This window comes from Globicephala melas, chromosome 12 (assembly GCF_963455315.2).
Source record: "Globicephala melas chromosome 12, mGloMel1.2, whole genome shotgun sequence".
Lineage (NCBI taxonomy): Eukaryota > Metazoa > Chordata > Mammalia > Artiodactyla > Delphinidae > Globicephala > Globicephala melas.
Window position 1 is genome coordinate 70,310,278 of NC_083325.1, and position 21,383 is coordinate 70,331,660.

At 39.2% G+C, this 21,383-nt stretch overlaps 1 protein-coding gene across 1 annotated transcript in view; it reads left to right on the forward strand.

Moving 5' to 3' along the window:
- Positions 1–1,884: 1,884 nt before the first annotated feature.
- ASXL2 (ASXL transcriptional regulator 2) overlaps positions 1,885–21,383 on the forward strand; it is a 129,813-nt gene continuing 110,314 nt past the window's right edge. Inside the window, exon 1 of the mRNA XM_030858207.2 lies at positions 1,885–2,313. Coding sequence (XP_030714067.2) covers positions 2,257–2,313 — 57 coding nt within the window. The 5' untranslated portion in view covers positions 1,885–2,256. The remainder of the gene's footprint in view (positions 2,314–21,383) is intronic.

Consider the following 21,383-nt stretch of genomic DNA (forward strand, 5'->3'; position numbering starts at 1 on the left):
TCCTGTATACAGTATAGTATCCAGTGTACTGAAGGAAGGATTAGCCTATAGTAAGGAGAAGGTTGGGATTAGCAAATTTATAGGTAAATCAGGGGCTGAAGGGAGACAGGGTGGGACTGCAACTGGTGGCCACTAATTTTTATATGATGTATGAGTCAATATTATAAGTCAAATGAAAAGACAAAAGCAGAAGTAGGGCTAAGAAATTTGACTTTATTAGGAATTTTGGAGGGTGTAGTAATGGGGGAGGGTTGGGTTTTAAGAAGAACAATCTGGCATCCTTTGAAGAGTGGGTTTGAGTAGGGTGGGAGTAGAGACAGGACATTTAAGGAAATCCAGAACTAGAGTGGGAATATGAGAGATGCAAATAGGCATAACAAATTGAATCAATACACATTGGGACAAAAATACTCTCTGGGGAATTATATATAATTTAATAATAATAATAATGATAATAATAACCATTTAGATCTGTGGAAGATTAAAAGTAGGAACTGCAATACCACAGTCCCTACCCTTGAAATTAAAATCTGGGAATGGAGCTCCAGAAAAGCAAAGTAAGGACAGTGGGAATATCTGTCCTAGCAGGATTTGAAAACAAGCTGAGGTAAACTGCCCAGGCAACAGGGCTAGATGGCAAGTCCCAGTCAACAGCTGGGAAAGGAGAGGTGCTTCTTGAACTGACTATTGACCTACGCTTTAGAGTGAGATGGTGCATACCTTGCATGTTATGGATAGTGCCATGAGTAGTAAAATATATTGTGAAAATATATCTATTATGAATTGCTGATATGGGGCTGTCTGATTAATGACTGAAGGAGAAAAATAAGGAAGTATCTAGATGCCTCTCAAACTCCCTATTAAGACTTTGTGTGCGTGTAACAGACCCCTTTTAAAACTTGCGGAAAAGTTATGAATCCTCTTCTCAGAAAATGCACAACTAACACACAAAATATTGCCCATAATTTTAGGGGGTTCATAAACTTCTGAAACCTATCCATGGACTCCAAGTTAAGTATTGTTCTCAACGGTCTTTTCTCCCAATAAACAGCTCAACTCTCAGTCCTATTTTAGAAAATAGTTAGTAGATCGGAAGCAGCTTCTGGAAGCAGGTGGATTTGGGAGATTAGTAGGCGTTACTACACATTCCTTACTTTTTTAAGTATAAAGACATGGAAATGCGACGGAAGATGCCACATTCTGGATCTTTCAGGAGGCTGTTATGGACACTACAAATAATTGTTTCTGACCACAGATACAGCTGAGTCATTCAGCAAATATTTACTGGGCGACTGATATGTACAGGCACTGTGCCAGGAAGCGAGCTCACCAAGATAAAAAAGACATCATTTCTGTCCTTGATGAGACATTCACATGTAAAAGCGTGAATGTAGTTACTGGTGGCCGTAAAATAAAGGTCACCTAAGACTGAGAGGCATTCTGGAGAGACGGAAAGGACTCTGAGCTCGTAGTTTGATTTTTGGCTTCACCATATTCTAGACTCGTGAGTTTGGCGTCACTCAATCTCAAATTGCTTCATCTATCAAATGGGGTAAAAAAAGTGGACGAAAATTGTTGTAAATCTTCAAAAAGATAACCTTTCTAAAAATGAACGTGGACAAATAAAAAATGAAAGTTCGAGGCTTATTGGAAGTGATAGTTGCGAGGGTCCCCGTCTCTACAGCCACCGCGGCGCCCCGCACGCGGTCAAAATCCACTCAATAAACCTTCCGGGCCGTAACAAGTTCCGCTTCCGCAGGCAGGTTTTCGCTGTAGGCAAGAGCGCAAGACGCCCGACGCAGCGTAGCGTCGGACCTCCCCGATGCGCATGCTCTCTAAGCGAGGCGGAGCGCGGAGGGCGGGGGAGTGGCCAGGCGCGGCGGCTGGTCGGCTCGTTCTCCCTGCATCCCCGCGCGGGAGGCTGGGGTGCGCGCGCGCTCGTTCGCGCGGCCGGCTGCGTACAGTAGTGACGGCCGCGCGGGAGCGGTCACATGACCGTAGCGGCTGCCTGTACAGTAAGGACCCAATATGGCAGCGGCGGTAGCAGTGGTAACGGCAGCAGGAGGACCGGCCGCCCCATAGACCGCCTCCCGCGCACCACCCCCGCCGCTTCCTCTGCTTGGGTGCTCCTCCGGCCTGACTTCCCCTTTCTCCCATCTTTCCCGGCACCGCGGGAAAAACAGCGCAGGGCAGAGCAGGCAGGGAGGGCGGCCGCAGCCCGGACACGGGAGCCTCCCAGTCAGTTCAAGACCCGACATGAGGGAAAAGGGCCGTAGGAAGAAGGGCAGGACCTGGGCGGAGGCCGCCAAGACGGTAAGGAGGAGGGAGCGGACGGGAAGGCTGGGAGGATTTCGTTCCCTCGCCGCCCGCCGGTTGCAGGGGAAGGGAGGTCAGTGGCCCTGCGACCCGGCTGAGGGGGCACAAAACCGCGCTGTGAGGGCGGAGGTTAGTGTCGGGTTTGTGGTCCCTGTGGGAATGGAGGCGCCCGGCGGAAGAGGGTCACCGCGGGGCTGTGGCTTCTCCCTGCGTCTGCGACGAGTCCTCTTGGTGTTTTGAAGCTGCTTCTCGGGGTCACGACGCTTTCGCCCCCACTCTGTGGTAGCCCCCGCCCCGGCATGGGGAAGTCTCTTGGGCTTGCACAGTAACCGGTTCTTCTCCCTTGTGTGGCTGAAGAGCCCCCATTGGATGCAGATAGGAGAAGGCTTGTGCGTGTACCCAGCCCCGGAAAGAAGAGGGGAGCGCTGGAGCTGGGTAGAATTGACCCGCTATAGCAGACACGCCGCCTGACCCCGGGCCCCTTGCCTGTCTGGGCTCCCGGCTCAGGCCGGAGGTCACGAGGCTCTTGTTTTACGTTTGTTGTTGGAGCTGAAAGTGCAGGAGGTGTTTAGAAACGAAGTAACAGGTGGGACTTGTAGAATTTTTTTTTTCTGTTTCCGTAGAGACCTACTCTGAACAAGGCAGCAATGCATGGTGGGACCTGTAGTTTACCCGGCCTTGACTTTTCCGTAGCTAAAGTGATGGTGGCCTCACGAAGTTGTAATTAGTGGATAAAACCATCTTTTTTTTTTCCTTCTAAATTTATTGTAACGAAATTTAGAGGTAGGTTTTAAAAAATAGAGTATTGAGGATGAATGAGAAGTTATGTTTTATGAAAAAGTTAAAAGCGTCCACTATGTGGAATTGAAAGGTTTGGAAAAGTAAGGTTGCAGCAGAAAAGTAATAGGATATAACACAGCATTTTAGTGTTGGGAAGTGAGAAGAACTGGAGGCATTATCTTTAATGGTGAATCATGTCAGTAATACTTATTCAACATGGAGAGCCCTTCTAAATGAACCTTTATTATGTGTTGTGTTTTATTTTTTAAAGGGGAGTTTTCTGAAAAGTAATAAATGTTCACTGTAGGAAAACTTGTGGAAAATTATAGAATTTTAGTATAAAGAAGGAAATAAATCATGTATTTCACTTCTCAGAGCTCTGTTAACATTTGGTATATTACCGTCCAGTCATTTTTGTTTATTTCCCCCAATCTGGGTCCTATTGTTTATTCAATCTTACACATTTGTTTTGTAAACCTTGTGCATTTGTTTTGTAAATGTTTTGTGTTAGGGGGTTGATGAGTCTTCAACTTGTATGTGCTTTAGTTGGAACTGTGAAAGAAAGTGAATAAATAAAAGCACATTTTATTTGTTGGGTGTCTTCACTTAACCATATATCTTCATAATTGTGACTACTGGTCGTTTCTCTCTAAAGAAAAAACTCTAGAATTAGTTTTTTTGGGTGGTGGGGAAATTGGTCCTTCACAGAAGACTCTTTTACTTTGTTATACTTGATCAATACTACCTCAGGACCTCTTTTATTTAAGGAAGGATGGTAAATTTTATTTACAGGTAAGCAGATCCCAACTCTAATTATGTTAATTAATTTTAAGTCTCTAGAATGTCCTGAGTGCTTTTTGAATTATCTCTTTGGATAAAATAATCATTGAGAGATTGTGGCAGGAAAAATTTGCATCTACTGTTTAGATTTTCCTATAATAAATTAGTATATTTGCTCATTTATAATAAATATTTCAAGCCTTAACTAGTTATGTGGAAGTACTTAAAAGATGTAAAGACTAGTTTAATCAATAGAGCTCTGAGTTCTGAAGGGATTAGTATGTTAGTGGCTTGGTATTTTTATTTGATTCTGGCAAATGTGTAAGACTTCAGTCTAAATCAAAATGAATTTTAGAAAGAGAATGGTGACACTAAAACTTTTCTTCTTTTTTCTAGTAGCCAAAATCTAGAAAACACTCTATTCTTTTTTTTCTTTCTTTTTTTCTTAACATCTTTATTGGAGTATAATCGCTTTACAATGTTGTGTTAATTTCTGCTGTATAACAAAGTGAATTAGCTATATGTATACATACATCTGCATATCCCCTCCCTCTTGCACCTCCCTCCCACTCTGTCTATCCCACCCCTCTAGGAGGTCACAAAGCACAGAGCTGATCTCCCTGTGCTATGTGGCTGCTTCCCACTAGCTATCTATTTTACATTTGGTAGTGTATATCTGTCAATGCTACCCTCTCACTTCGTCCCAGCTTACCCTTCCCCCTCCCCATATCCCCAAGTCCATTCTCTATGTCTGAGTCTTTATTGCTGTCCTGCCCCTAGGTTCATCAGAACCACTTTTTTTTTTTTAGTTTCCATATATATGTGTTAGCATACGGTATTTGTTTTTCTCTTTATGACTTACTTCACTCTGTATGACAGACTCGAGGTCCATCCACCTCACTACAAATAACTCAATTTTGCTTCTTTTTGTGGCTGAGTAATATTCCATTGTATATATGTGCCACATCTTTATCCATTCATCTGTCGATGGACACTTAGGTTGCTTCCATGTCCTGGCTGTTGTAAATAGAGCTGCAATGAACATTGGGGTACATGTCTCTTTTTGAATTTTTTCTCAGGGTATATGCCCAGTAGTGGGATTGCTGGGTCATATGGTAGTTCTATTTTTAGTTTTTTAAGGAACCTCCAGACTTATTCTCCGTAGTGGCTGTATCAATTTAATTCCTACCAACGGTGCAAAAGGGTTCCCTTTTCTCCACACCCTCTCCAGCATTTATTGTTTGTAGATTTTTTGATGATGGCCATTCTGGAACACTCTACCCTTTTTTGTTTGTTTTACCATCTATAAAATGAAGGATTAAAGTAAACCTCAGTGTTGAAAAGGTTGCTGTTTGTAGGAGGAATAGGTAGAAGTAAATGTGGAAGGGATAGGCAAAAGTAAATCTTTTAATATTTTCAGATGCATAATAATGAGATCAGAAAATTAGTGGTTTGACAAATGGAAAGTTTAACTTTGACCTAAATTAGGAAACTGTGTATATTTATAAGATCAAGAGGACCAGGAGAAGTAAGTCTTAAACTTATTTCATAGGCATTAAAGTCAAATGTTCTAGTAACAGTTTCAGAAAGGATATATTAAAGTTATTTACTGAGTATAGGCAGTATCTGCTTCTTATTTCATTGTGTTCTTGGTACCTGCATTGTAGAGCTATCCTGTTTTAGGGAGCATTATTAAAATGGGGTTGTATTCCTGACCAATGATATAGCAACAGATAAATAAAATTATTCATTCAATAATATATATGTATATACATACATGATTTGGGGTGTTGTGTGTATGTGAGAGAGCTATACAAATTGATATGATTGCTATGAACAATCTGAAAAAGCAAAATAAGATTCATAATTATTATAAAATTATGCCAAAAGGCTGATTAAATGTAGAGTGTAGACTTGTAGAGTGTAGACTTCCAATAACTAAGGACACCAGACAGAGAAATAATGGGGTTGAGATTCAACTGAACTTGAATGCTCATTCACATTCACTACACTGGATTGTGTCCCTACTGATCTTATATTTGTTTCATATAAATACACTAGTTATAAAAAGCATTATTCAAGTATTTAATTAACAGTCTTACACGTTTTACATTTTATTATTATTATTGTTTTTGGCCATGCCCCATGGCGTGCAGGATCTCAGTTTCCCAACCAGGAACTGAACCCGGGCCATGGCAGTGAAATCCTGGAATCCTAGCCACTAGGCCACCAGGGAACTCCCATTACATGTTTTAAATTTTAAAGGTGGCAGTGATGGTGGTGATGAAGTGATTTGGATGAGAGATCTGTAGCATAGTGTTTGGTGCAATTTAAATAGAAAAATTTGTAGTAAGCCAGAGATATTGAGAACCATTACATTAACTTTAGAACTATGTTTAAAGTTCTGCTCATTCTTTTTAAAAAAACAAAACAAAACATTGTATCATGTAAACATTTGGTGACATCCTTGAGGAATTTAGCTGTTTTTGCAAAGCAGAGCTTTCGAAATAGTATAATCATAGTATATATACTATGTATATATAGTATATATACATAGTATATAATAGTATATATAATGGTATAATGATGATACCATTTTCTTTTTGATTTTTCTCTTGTCACCCACCACAACTAGGGCAGCATTAAAAGGGAAAAATGTCCTTTTAGGACAAGTTTGTTGCGATTGCAGATGCAAAAGGCAGAGAGGCAGACCTTAGAGATTGCACTACAGGTACCTTTGCGAATCTTTGGGGAGTGAAGTGGTCAAAGTATAAGTGAAGTATGGGTGTTAGAGATGAGGAGCACAGCGGATCTTTAGCATGCGATTTGTAGACTGAAGAAAAAGTGGTTTATGTTTGTATTTCTATGTAGACTTCACTTAGTGGTTAATACTATTTTGAAAGCACATAGGTTTTTATTTATGTTATTTACCTAAAGTCATTTAACTTTAGGGAATAAGTTGGAAAATAGAAAGTTTCTATTAAAGGAGTAACTCTCATATGCTAATTATTTTATGGAGGAAGTATTGAAAACAGAAAAGAATTACTTAAAAGTAAAATGATAAAATTTATGTAATGATTAGAAAGAAAAACATCTGAAAATACACTTTAGAAAAAACAGACGTATTAACTTAGAAATTTTCAGTACTCTTAATCTTTACCATGAGTAATTTTCTTCTGCTAGGAGTATGGCTGGGCCTGGTAATATCTTCTTGGATCTATATTGACTAGGCCAGAGTCCTTGTATGTCTGTATTTGTATTATATTTATAGTTGTATTAGAATCTCCAGGAGAGAGTTTGCATCTTGGAAAAACATATTAAAGAAATCTATTCTTTTGTAATGTTGGTTGTTTATTTATTTATTTTTGGCTGCATTGGGTCTTCGTTGCTGCCCACGGGCTTTCTCTAGTTCCGGCGAGCGGAGGCTACTCTTCGTTGTGGTGTGAGGACTTCTCATTGGGGTGACTTCTTTTGTTGTGGAGCATGGGCTCTAGGCGCGTGGGCTTCAGTAGTTGTGGCACGTGGGCTCAGTAGTTGTGGCTCGCAGGTTCAAGAGCACAAGCTCAGTATTTGTGGCGCACAGGCTTAGTTGCTCAGCAGCATGTGGGATCTTCCTGGACCAGGGATTGAACCCATGTCCCCTGCATTGGCAGGCAGACTCTTAACCACTGCGCCACCAGGGGAGCCCCTACATTATTATTATTATTAATTTTTTTTTTTTTTTATGGTACGCGGGCCTCTCACTGTTGTGGCCTCTCCCGCCGCGGAGCACAGGCTGCGGACACGCAGGCTCAGCGGCCATGGCTCACGCGCCCAGCCACTCCGCGGCATGTGGGATCCTCCCGGACCGGGGCACGAACCCGTGTCCCCTGCATCGGCAGGCGGACTCCCAACCACTGTGCCACCAGGGAAGCCCCCTACATTATTTTTAATTTCAGCTTTATTGAGATATAACTGACATAAAATTATAAGAGATACATTTATGAAATTGCTATCTGCAAGTCTGTTTGTGCTCAGTGATTTGATGTAACATTCTTTGCTTGAGCGATTTTCATTCTTGCCTTAATGTTGAAGTAAAGTTCCCCTGTGTTTTGCTCTTGAATTTTGTATTATTTTCGGTTCATCTTTCCTTCTGTCCTGTTCTCATGATCCTGTCTTGAAAGCCCAGAAATTAAGGAAAAGGAAGGGAAAAAAAAATCTTTTTTGAACACATATTTCTGTGAGAGGTGCTGCTGCTGCATCTCCTAGAATTATGACAGGAGCTGAGAAAATGATGTCAGATTTGCAGAAGTCCTTGCTGTTTCCTCATCCACAAAATCTACTTTTAAAAGGCTGTACGATTTTGCTGTCAGTGAAAGGGCATTATATTTTCACTACAAAAGCTGTCTGGGAGGAGGCCACTGTGTGTGGAAGATATAACTACAGGGAACTGATCAGTAAGGTTTGTTAAAACCTGCTATCTTTGTCCTTTTTACAAGAGCCTCTGAATGCCCCTCCAGTTCTGTTTTCTTTCTTCCCATATCTCATAGAGGCCATCCTCATAGTTTATAGTATTGTAGTATTGTGCAATTTAGTATTTTTAGTACAGTTTGATTTATCATGTTTTAGTGTTTTTTAAAAGGTTATTGAATATACTTAGTTTTAGAACTCTTTAGATATGACTTAAAAACAATAGTGTTTAAATTGAGTTACTGTTACAGTTATAATAGGCTCGTTATTTAAAAAAAAGTAGAACAGCAGTATGTAGAGATTTAGTCTTGAATGAGTCACTATACTGAAAATAGGGATTAAGTGAAAGTCTGCATACACAAATATTGAAAATAATTTAGTTACCAAACAAATTAACTATAGTTATAGTTGATAGTCTGAATACAGCTTTCTGTACTTTTAAACTTGTATGTAGAAATATGTATAAACATGTATACCTATCTATATTTTATGTACAGTTCTTCAATTTGCATTCTTTATGAATGTCAAGAATGCCTTTTAATGCCATTACTTATGTATCTGTTTCATTCTTCTTAATATTCCATTGTTTTTAGATGTACCATCATTTAAAATAGTCATTTATAGTTTTTTTTCCCCTTTTGTAACAGATACTTCAGTATATATATCTGGGCGTATGTGTATGTACATTTGTGTGAATGGAATAGTTAAGATAAAGAGTTTGTGAACTTGAGTTAGTGGCAGTTTATATTCCCCTCCAAAATTTTGAAGGTTCTTGTTTCTTCCCACTTTTCTCTGTTATCCAAGAAATCTATCAGTCTTTACTCTGCCATTTTGATATATTAACAAAGCATTTCTTTTGTTATTTTGTTCATTAGAACTTAATGGAAATGTTCTATATCTGTGCTGTCCAGTGCACTAAGCCACTAGTCACATGTGGCCATTGAGCACTCGAAATGTGGCTAGTTTGACGAAGGAACTGAATTTTGAATTTTATTTAATTTTAATTCATTTAAGCTTAAATAGCCACATTTGTTTAGTGGCTACTATTATAGAGTAACTTCCTACGCTTATTGACTGTTTGTATATTTTTCAGTAAACTTGTCTATTCAGATCTTTTGCACTTTTTTTTTTTTGCTTCCTGGTCGTTTTTATACTAATTTCTAAGAGTGATTTGTAGGTTAAGGAAACTGGCCCTTTGTCATATGTGTCACAGATCTGTTTCCCATTTTTGGCTTTTGACTTGATTTATGCAGTTTTTTTTAATTCTGCAGACATTTTTTATGTTTTTTAAAATATTTATTTATTTATGGCTGTGTTGGGTCTTTGTTGCTGCGCGCGGGCTTTCTCTAGTTGCGGCGATTGGGGGCTACTCTTCGTTATGGTGCACAGGCTTCTCATTGCGGTGGCTTCTCTTGTTGCGGAGCACGGGCTCTAGGCGTGTGGGCTTCAGTAGTTGTGGCATGCAGGCTCAGTAGTTGTGGCTTGCGAGCTCTAGAGCACAGGCTCAGTAGTTGTGGCACACGGGCTTAGTTGCTGTGCGGCATGTGGGTTCTTCCTGGACCAGGGCTTGAACCCGTGTCCCCTGCATTGGCAGGCAGTTTCTTAACCACTGCGCCACCAGGGAAACCCGACATTTTTTCTGTTAATGTAAATAAATTTACCAATCTTTACCTTTCATGCTTTTCTAGGTTTTGAGTCCTATTAAGAAAAGCTTTCTCAAAGATTATAAGTTGAGTGCTTTTAAAGAAAATGATTAGCCGTGAAGGTATATCTTCCCCAAATAAAATACATATTTTACTGTGAACAAGTAGGAGGAAATTCAGTTTATATATGTTAGTAAGTCTGTGCTCCTTGAAGGCAGAGACTTCTAAATGTTTCTACCTGCAGAGCTTAACTTGCTTTCTTGTACGTGAGTGCTAAATCTTTGTTCACCTTTTTTTATTGGATATAAAAGAGAAGACACTGTTCTCACATTCAAGAGAGCACAATTTGAGTAAAATTAGTCAACTATATTAAGTATTGTTTGCCAGGAAAACTGGTTGAATATCTTTTTTGTGAAAAAAAGAAAGAAAGAAAGTTACTTCAAGACACACCAAGGTATTTGCCTCCCAAGACCCTTTTGAATTACATTTGGACATAGGGAAGTTTCTGTGATAATTCTTACTTCTGACCTTGCTTGACAAAAACTAAAATAGGTTAATGGTAAATACAGATGTACTTAGTCCTGGGCATCAAGGGACATTGTAAACCTTATTAATTATAGCGTCTTCTCAGTAATTTGATCTATGTTTTAGTAAAAAATTACGTTGTGAAAGACTTTTCATTTGAAAATTCTTTGGCTGCTGACATTTAGCAGTTGATACTACATTTAGAATGGACTTTCATTGGAGTTCACAGCTTGGGATGGCCCAAATCATCTTGAATCTTTAACCCACTGATGTCTGAATTATTCAGTAGCTGGTTTAGCCATATTCAGTTTCAAATAAAGTGCTTAATGGTGTTAGTGACTTATTCTAAATAGTAACATAAAAATTTAAATGTGTTGCTATTGATTTATAGTGATTAGTTTCCTATATGATTTGAGTGGTTCTGACAAATTTTGTAAGTTTAAATGGATGGTACCCATGAAATGGGTTGATATTTTAGGAAAGGTTTTCTCTTTTACATTGTTTGTGTGTGGGGGAGAGAGAGAGAGGGAGAAAGAAGATGTCAAAAAGAGATGGATTACAAGATAAAGATAATAGAAGAACACTTCTCATGCGTATCATTAATCACCTATGAAAGACACAATGAGGAACATGGGACTGTTTTTTTGGCTGACCGGTGCAGCCTGAGGGACCTTAGTTCCCCGACCAGGGTTCGAACCTGTGCCCCCTGCATTGGGAGCACGGAGTCTTAACCACTGGACCACCAGGGAAGTCCCAGGACTATTTTTAATAGCAACTTGGGAATAACCTTAACAATCTGGATCTGATCTTTATTGAGTTTATTATGTCAGCTTGAACAAGTTATTTAAACCAGTGCTCAAACATTAATGTGTAAAAGAATCACCTGGGGAGCTTATTATAATGTAGATTATTATTCAGTAGGTCTGCAGTGTAGCCAGAGATTCTGCATTTGTAAAAAGTTCACAGGTGATGCTGGTGGTTTGGTCTAAGAGCCACATTTGGAGTTGTAGGGATTACACTAAGCGTTCTCAATTTCCCCAAACTGTAAAATAGAGATAACAATAGAATTTACCATTTGAAGTGTTAGGTGATTAGGCTAGAATGTGTGAAAAGTTCTTTGTACAATGCCTAGTATGTTGTAAGCACTGTTTGTTAACATTACTGAAAAATTAGTAAATGTAGATCATTTTATGTTTCTGAATGGGAAAACTAAATATTGTAAAGATGTTATTTCTTAGCAAATGGGTGCAGAGGTTTGAAACAGTTCTAATGAAAAGCCTCTAACCTCGGGGACCCCATTTGCCACTTGTTTCCCAAGGTCAGTGTGGAATCACACAGAGACCTAAACTAGCTATGGACAAGTTTGGGAACCCGCTGAAAGATCCATCTCATGCTTTAGGAGATTCTGCCCCAGATCTCACTCTCTTGACTTATACTTTGTGAACTGCTGTGGCAAGGAATGGCAGGCAGCCTCTGGTTGCTGAATGGCTCCTGGCCAAAAGTCAGCAAGAAAACAGAAAGGGACTAAAACCTGCCAACAAGTAAGCTTCCTGGTAAGCTTGGAAAAGAATACAAGCCCAAGCCTCAGATAAGTTCACAGTCCCAGCTGTCACTTCAGTTTCAGCTCAGTGAGACCTTAAGTAGAAGACCCTGTTAACCCATGCCCAGAATCCTGACGCAGAGAACTGTGAGATAACTTTGTGTTGTTTTCACCTTTTATAATAAAATATAATCAAAAAATAAATTTGTGTTGTTGAGGCTGTATAATAGCAAACTAAAAGTATTACTGAAATTTGGTGGAGGAGGGAACATGGTAAGGTTGGTCTCAGGGAGGGTTTGGCCTGGGTATTCAGGGGTAAATATGGATAAGGGTATTCCAGGCAGAAGAAAGGCTGAAAAAATGCAGCATATGTTGTGTGCATGCTATTTACCTTTGAGTATTGTGAAGTGTAGTAAAAGAAAAGGCCAGAAAAGGTAAGCTGGGACTAAAATGTTGTGAGTTGTACAAGTTGGGCGGACAAATATTTTTATTCTAGTTGTAGAGAGTTTTTATGCAGGCAATAACATCTGTGTTTTGGGTCATTTGTGGGGTGTATTGTAGAGAGCTGAAGAATCTAGCTATGGTGAGGTTATAAGGGTTAGAGTGGGGCTCTCTTGAGTTAGAAGGATGGGTGGGAGTACACTTTTTTTTTCTCATTTATACCTATTCTCTGTACATCTATCCCACTTACAGGTCTCCAACAGAAGCCTATGTATTAAGTTCTGCCAGTCTCCTAAAGTTTTCATAAATACAGGAGGTTCTGGAATGCTCTTCAACACAACAGTATTGTATGATTCTTGAGAGGAAAAAAGAAAGTAAATTCTTTCCCCAGTTATTCTAGCTCATGTTGATTTTTCTTTTCTCTGAATTCTCATACCACTGTTCTTTCCATTCTACTATCCTGTGTGCCGCTGGTCTTCAGGTTTGTTGAGGTGGTAGAATCAGTCAGGAATCTGTTGCACAACTCCAGGGGAACCATTCATATTTACATATTGTATTTATGTGAATATTGCCTCCTGGAGTTGTGCACCACAGTGGCTCTGGGTTCCATGATGCTTTTTGTGAAAACATCATTAAATATTTGTGACAACACCATTAAATATTGATATATTTATTTGATAAAAGGTAAGAATAGTTTTGCCAGGAGAAAACCTATTACAAGTTTGTGATAGGAAAGTCACACCTTGAGAACAGATGGGTGGGCGGCAAGAAGGGCATCTTTTCCAATCTTTCATTTAGTATTGGATTTACTTCATGTGTATTTCCCAGGTCTGTTTCCTGGCAGACAAGAGGTGGTAGCAAATGACAAAGGTTTAATGAAAATGTTTCCTATTAGCTGTATATTTTTTGTGAACACTTATTACCAGGTTGAGAAAGTTCCCTTTTATTTCTAGTTTGCTGAGAGTTTTTGTCATGAGTGGATGTTGAATTTTGTCAAATGCTTTTTCTGAATCAATTGATCATTTGCTTTACTTTTTAGACTTTTAATATGGTGGATTACATGGATTTTCAAATTTTGAATTGCCTTGCATTCCTGGGGAAAGAAACCTCACTTGGTTGTGGTGTATTGCACTTTTTATACATTGCCAGATTGGATGTGTTGAGGACATTTATGGTTATGTTCATGAGGGATATTAATTTGTAGTTTTCCTCTATTGTCTCTGTCTGGCTTTGGTATCAGGATAGTGCTGATCTCATAAAAAAGGAAGTCTTCCTTCCTATTCTACTTCCTGAAAGAGATTATAGTTGATCATCACTATTCGTGGATTCAGTACAGTTGACCCTTGAACAGCTCAGGTGTTAGGGGCGCCAACCCTCTGCACAGTCAAAAATCCTTGAGTAATTTGTAGACGGCCCTCCATATGAGCGGTTCTTCCATATCCATGGTTCCTCATCCATAGGTTCAACCCCCTTGAATCGTGTAGTACTGTAGTATTTACTGTTGAAAACATTGCACATATAAGTGCACCTGTGCGGTTAAACCTGTGTTGTTCGAGGGGCAAGTGTATTTGTGAATTCACCTGCTTGCGAAAATATAGTCCTCACCCCAGACAGTGCTCGGCACTTTTGTCCATTCATGGACATTCGCTGAGTGGCAAAGCAGTTGTCACCTGACACTGAGGTCTCTGCTGAAGTTAAACAAGGTGATCTTCTGCCTTTTCATTTCAGCTCTCATAGTGAAAATGTGTCCTTTTTGTGGTCTATTCAGTGCAATGGTGTTTGCATTTTTGTGCTTTTTGTTGGTGCTCTCACTATTTAAAATGGCTCCCAAGTATAGTACTGAAGTGCTGTCTAGTATTCTTTTTTTTTTTTACATCTTTATTGGACTATAATTGCTTTACAATGGTGTGTTAGTTTCTGCTTTATAACAAAGTGAATCAGTTATACATATACATATATCCCCATGTCTCCTCCCTCTTGCGTCTCCCTCCCTCCCACCCTCCCTATCCCACCCCTCTAGGTGGTCACAAAGCACCAAGCTGATCTCCCTGTGCTATGCAGCTGCTTCCCACTAGCTATCTGTTTTACGTTTGGTAGTGTATATATGTCCATGCCACTCTCTCGCTTTGTGTCTAGTATTCTTAAGTGCAAGAAAGCTGTGATGTGCCTCATGGAGAAAATACCTCTGTTAGATAAACTTTGTTTAGGCATGAGTTGCAGTGCTTTTGGCCATGAGTTTAAAGTCAGTGAGTCAGTAATATGTATTAAATATCTTTAAACAGAAACACACATAAAGACAAGGTTATGTATTGATCAGTTGCCAAAAATATGACCAGAGGCTTGCAGGAACCTAACTCTGTATTTCATCTAGGAGCGGTTCTTCAGTATTTGCTAATTTAGTTTTCATGGTGACTTTATAGAACATAACTATTGTGAATAATGAGAATGAACTGTATGTAGAACTAGTGTTATTTCTTCTTTAAATGTTTGATGGAGTTCACCAGTGAAACATTCTGGGGTCTGGAGATTTCTTTTGTGGAAGCCTTTTAACTATAAATTCAATTTCTTGTATAATTGTAGAGATATTCAGGTTATCTGTGTCTTCTTGGGTAAGTTTGAGTAGTTTGTGGTTTTCCAGGAATTGGTCCATTTCGTTTAAGTTGTTGAGTTTGTCTGTAGTTTGTAGTATTCCCTTATTGTTCATAGAGTCTGTAGTAATATATCCCCTCTTTATTCTTGATAACTGGTAGTTTGTCTTTTCCCATTTTTTTCTGCTAGAGATCTACCAGTTTTTTTTTTTAATCAATTGAAAGAATGAGCTTTTGGTTTCATTAATTTTTTTCTCTTTTTCTATTTTCACTCTTATTGATATTTACTATCTTTATTATTATTAGTGGTCACTTTTCATTCTCCCCTCCTACCAGCCTCTGGTAACCACTAATCTACTTTCTGTGTCTGTGGGTTTGCCTATTCTGGACAGTTCATGTAAATGGAGTCATACAGCATGTGGTCTTTTGTGTATGGCTTCTTTCACTTAGCATAATATTTTCAAAATTCATCCATATTGTAGCATGTATCTTTTTTATGGCTGAATAATATTCCACCATATGGATATACCACCTTTTATTCTCTTCATCAGTTGATGGTTATTTGGATTGTTTATACTTTTTGGCTATTATGAATAATGCTGCCATGAACATTTCATGTACAACTTTTTGTGTCAACATATGTTTAATTCTTTTTGGTCTATAGGAGGGGCATTGCTAGGCCATATGTTAACTCTATGTTTAACTTTTTGAGGAATTACCAAACTGTTTACCGTATCAGCTGAACAAGTTTACAGCACTACCAGCAATGTTTGAGGGTTCTAATTTCTCCTTGCCAACACTTGTTGTTTTCCTTTTTTCCCTAAAATAATTATATCCGTTCTAGGGGATACAAACTGTATTTTCCTAATGAATAATGACATTGAGCATCTTTTCATATACTTACTGGCCATTTGTGTATCTTTTTTTTGAGAAATATCTATTCATATCCTTTGCCCATTTAAAAATTGGATTATTTGTCTTTTTGCTGATTTCTAAGAATTCTTTATATACTGCATTCAAGTCCCTTATCAGACACATTATTTGCAAATATTTTTTCCATTCTGTGGGTTGTTCTTTCACTTTCTTGGTATGTCCTTTGGCACACAAATTTTTAAATTTTGAGTAAGGGTTTTTTTTTTAATTTAATCATTAGATAATTTCTGTTTCTCTATTTTCATGTTTACTCTTTTGTTATTGATTCATCCAGTGACGTTTTGTTTTGGTTTGGTTATTTTTCAGTTGAAAAATTTCCGTTTGGGGCTTCCCTGGTGGCGCAGTGGTTGAGAGTCCGCCTGCCGATGCGGGGGACGTGGGTTCGTGCCCCGGTCCGGGAGGATCCCACATGCCGCGGAGTGGCTGGGCGCGTGAGCCATGGCCGCTGAGCCTGTGTGTCCGTAGCCTGTGCTCCGCGGCGGGAGAGGCCACAACAGTGAGAGGCCCGCGTACCGCAAAAAAAAAAAAAAAAAAAAATTCCGTTTGGTTTTTCTTTATATCTTCTACTTTGCTGAAACTTTGTATCTTTCCCTTCATTTCAAGCATGTTAACCCTTGGAGCATTTTTATAATAGCTGCTTTATTTATTTATTAGGTTGCACCGGGTCTTAGTTGTAGCAGGTGGGCTCCTTTGTTGTGGCTTGTGCTTTTTTTTTTTTTTTTTAATTGAAGTATAGTTGATTTACAGTGTTGTGTCAGTTTCTGGTGTACGGCAAAGTGATTCAGTTATCCGCATCTATATTTATATACTTTATTTTATTTATTTATTATTTTTGGCTGCGTTGGGTCTTCGTTGCTGCGTGCGGGCTTTCCCTAGTTGCGGCGACCCGGGGCTACTCTTCGTTGCGGTGCACGGGCTTCTCATTGCGGTGGCTTCTCTTGTTGTGGAGCACGGGCTCTAGGTGCACGGGCTTCAGTAATTGTGGCTCACGGGCTCTAGAGTGCAGGCTCAGTAGTTGTGGCCCATAGGCTTAGTTGCTCAGTGGTATGTGGTATCTTCCTGGACCAGGGCTTGAACCCATGTCCCCTGCATTGGCAGGTGAATTCTTAACCACTGCGCCACTAGGAAAGCCCTATATTTATATATATTCGTTTTCATATTCTTTTCCATTATGGTTTATTACAGGATATTGAATATAGTTCCCTGTGCTGTATAGTAAGACTTTTTTTTTTTTAATCTACTTTACATATAGTAGTTTGTATCTGCTACTCCCAAACTCCTAATTTATCCCTCCCTCACCACCTTTCCGTTTTGGTAACCATAAGTTTGTTTTCTGTGTCTGTGAGTCTGTTTTGTAAGTAAGTTCATTTGAGTCATATATAATAGCTGCTTTAAAGTCTTTGTGAAACTTTTCCAATATCAGTGTTATTTTGATTGTGTCTTTATTTTCTTTTCCTAAGCAAGCTGAGATTTTCCTTGTATACCAAATTTAGATTGTATTCCGGCCATTTTGAATATTGTATAATTGACACTCTGGGTCTTGTTTAAGTTCTGTGGAGAATGTTAATAGTTTTGTTTTAGCAAGTAGTTGACTGAATTGGGTTCAGGCCTCAGGTTCTGACCTGTGGGTTGTCTGTTCTGTGGGTTGTTGTTTCAATGTCAGTTAACTTTTCAAAGCCTTTTTAGTGATGTTTGGATTTGTCCCTGTGTGTACCATCAGTGGACTGTCTGGGATTTGGATGGTGGTCTTGCCCATGGGTTGTGAAACCATGGCCTGTGGGCTAAATCCAGCCCACTGCCTGTTTTCAAAAATAAAATTTTACTGGAATGCAGCCACGCCCATTTGTTTATGTATTTTTTGTGGGTGCTTTCATACTATAATAGTCATAGTTAAGCAGTTGTAACAGAGACTGTTGGGCCCACAAAACCTTAAATTTACTATATGGTCCTTTGTAGAAAAGGTTTGCTGATCCCTCATCTCTCCCAGAGTCAGTTCTCAAAGACTTTCTGTACTTTTTAGTGTTCAATCCATGTATCCACAGCTCAGGTGTTAGCCAAGGAGTTCATAAGCAACTTTAAGGGATCACTTTCCTGAGTTCTTTTTTCTGCAGTCTTCCCAGTACTTTCAGATTCCCTGGGGCCTCCCCTTTTTCATTTATTTGGCCAGAAATTTGGAGCTTTCTTTTATCCCACTCCTCTGTGTACTTCCTACAACTGTGCCTCCATCAGGCCAAGCAGCAGGAGACGTGAGAGGGAAAAAGAGCATAGTTCCTTTGATTGGAGGGGAAGATTTCCCTCCTTCAGAGTTATGGGCATCTGCTTTCTCCGTTGCTGTTGTTGCCACAGGATTACTTGGGGTTTGAGGTACAAGAGAACAGGGAAAATTAAAAATAGAAGAAAGAAAGAAAATGAGGAAGTTTCTGTTCTTTCTCTGAGCATTTTGAGACACCTGTCCTGATGGAGCACTCTCTTTCCACACTGATGCCCATTTCCAGGTTTTGGGCTGTGTTGAGTTCGGATTGAGATACTGGAGGGGAAAAATTGCTAACATCATTGCCAGTTTGGAGGTACTTTGCATTCAGGTGTTCCTCAATCTGCCTGCTACTATTTATTAATACTTTGTTGGGACTTCCATGGTGGCCCAGTGGTTAAGAATCCTCCTGCCAATGCAGGGGACATGGGTTCGAGCCCTGGGCCAGGAAGATCCCACATGCTGTGGAGCAACTAAGCGTGCGAGCCACAACTACTGAGTCTGTGCTCTAGAGCCCGTGAGCCATGACTACTGAGCCCATGAGCCCTAGAGCCTGTGCACCTAGAGCCCGTGCTCCACAACAAGAGAAGCCACTGCAATGAGAAGCCCTCGCACCGCAACAAAGAGTAGCCCCTGTTCTCCGCAACTAGAGAAAGCCCGCATGCAGCAGTGGAGACCCAACGCAGCTATAAATGAATGAATGAATGAATAAAACATACATACATACTTTGTTAGATTTGATTTACTAATATGTATTTTGTTGAGGATTTTTGCATCAGTGTTAACAAGAGATCATTGGTCTGCAGTTTTCTTTTTTTATAATGTCTTTGTCTGGTTTTGATATTAGGGTATTGTTGGCCTCAGAATGAGTTAGAAAGTATTCCCTCGGGTTCTTCTGGAAAAAAAATTGTAGAGAATTGGTATAATTTCTGCCTTATAATGTTTGGTAGAATTCACCAGTGAATCTACCTTAGCCTATTTTGGAGGAGTATTAATTAATCATTGATTTTTTTAGATTGTCTGTTTCTTCTTGTCAAGTTTTGACAGATTATGTCTTTCAGGGAATTGGTCCATTTTATCTAGGTTGTCAAATTTGTGGGCATAATATTCCTTTATTATTCTTTTACTGCACATGGGGTCTGCAGTGATGTCCTCTCTTTCACTTCTGATACTAGTAATTTTTCTTTCTTTTTTTTTTATTTTAAAGCTTTAGGCTTACTGACTATATAAAACTTTTCAGAGAACCAGCTTTTAGTTTTGTTGATTTTTCTCTATGGTTTCCTGTTTTCAGCTTCACGTTTCTGCTCTAATTTTTATTATTTCTTTCTTCTGCTTACTTTGGATTTAATTTGCTCCTCTTTTTCTAGTTTCCTAAGATGGAAGCTTAGATTATTGAATTTAGATCTTTTTCTTTTCTAATATGAATTCAATGCTGTAAATCTCTTTCTATGCCCTGCCTTTCCTGTATCTCACAAATTTTGGTAAGTTGTATTTTCATTTAGTTATGATATTTTAAAACTTCTCTTGAGACTTCTTCTTTAACTCATATGTTATTTAGAAGTGTGTTGTTTAATGTCCATATAGTTTGGGATTTTTCCAGTATCTTTCTGTTACTGATTTCTAGTTTAATTCCACTGTGGCCTGGGAGCAGTCATGGCACGATTTCTATTCTTTTAAATTTATTGAAGTGTGTTTTATGACCCAGAATGTTCTCATTCTTGGTGAATGCTCTAGTGATCTTGAGATGAAACCATTTACTTTGCAGAATCCTTAGCTGCTCCATTCAGGTTTTATAGCTACATTCTTTGGGAGTGATAGGGTGGAATATGCTTACCCCATCTTACCTGGAATTGGAACCCATCCTATATTTTGGAGTATTTCATGTGGAAAGATTAGAAATACAGTTACTTGTAATTTGCTATGTGGTATACTGCTTTATTTAAGGGTTGTACTAATTTATAATGCACCAGCAGTACATGAGATTAGTTTTGCCCCATAGTGGATACATTTTAAAGCTAACATTTTTTGTGTAGAAGTTATAGAGAGATAGCTGGGAAGTTCATCTGTAATAGAATAATATTGCCTTACACGGCTAGAAAAGTTTAAAATATAAGTACTTAAACGTATACATATTAGCCTGAAGTTTTCCCTATAAAATTTGGATTTCTCCCTCTGTTTACTTTGTCACCGCACCCTCCCTTTACCAACCTCCCTTTGTAACATGAGGGTTTTTTTGTTTGTTTTAAAATTTCCTTTGAAAGGTAGACAAAATGGAGATGAAGAAGACATGGCTGCTGTAAAGTGAAGGAAGGCTCCAAACTAATGTACACTGGGGTGGGGTGGAGATAACATTTTCTTCTGAAACCTTTTCTGACTTTCTCCATATAGAGACCAAGGGACATAGTATTGTTATAAATATTGTCAATTAAAAAAAAATCAGGTTCTTAGCTTTGTAAGCTGATGGAAGGAGTGGTTCTTTGGTGAGTGTCGTAGGTTGGCTTAGGATAGGATCAGTTTGCAAACACCAAATCTCAATGTCATATCATTGGAGATTCAATACATGGAACATTTAATTTAGTTAAATGTTTATTGAGGACTTACTGTATGCCAGGCATGTGGGTGTAGCAGTGAACAAAACAGGAGAAAAGAAAAGATCCCTGTCTGTATGGAACTTAATTTGTGGATGGGGGTGGAAGACAGACAACATGGTAAATAAATAAATTATATGTTTTGTTAGAGGTAAGTGCTATGGGAAAAAAATTAAGCAAGATGGCTGGGGAATGCTGGGGGAGTTTGGAGTAGTTTGCAATTTTAATTGGGTATTCAGGCAAGGCCTCACTGAGAAGCTGACTTTTGACCAAACATTTGAAGGAGGTGAAGGAGCAAACTTTGCAGATACTCAGGGAAAGAGCATTCTACACAGAGGGAGCAGTCAGTGTAAAGACTGAGGCAGGAGTGTGCCTGTCTTGGTCTAGGAACTCTGAGGAGGCCAGCGTAGCTAAAGTAATGTGATTGAGGAAGAGAGATGTAGGCGATGAAATCAGGGAGGCAACGTGTTTATTGCTAGGGCTAGACTGTTGCCTAGAATTCTTGGTAGATTTTCCTATCTTCTTGTTACAATTTACTTTCCAGCTCCT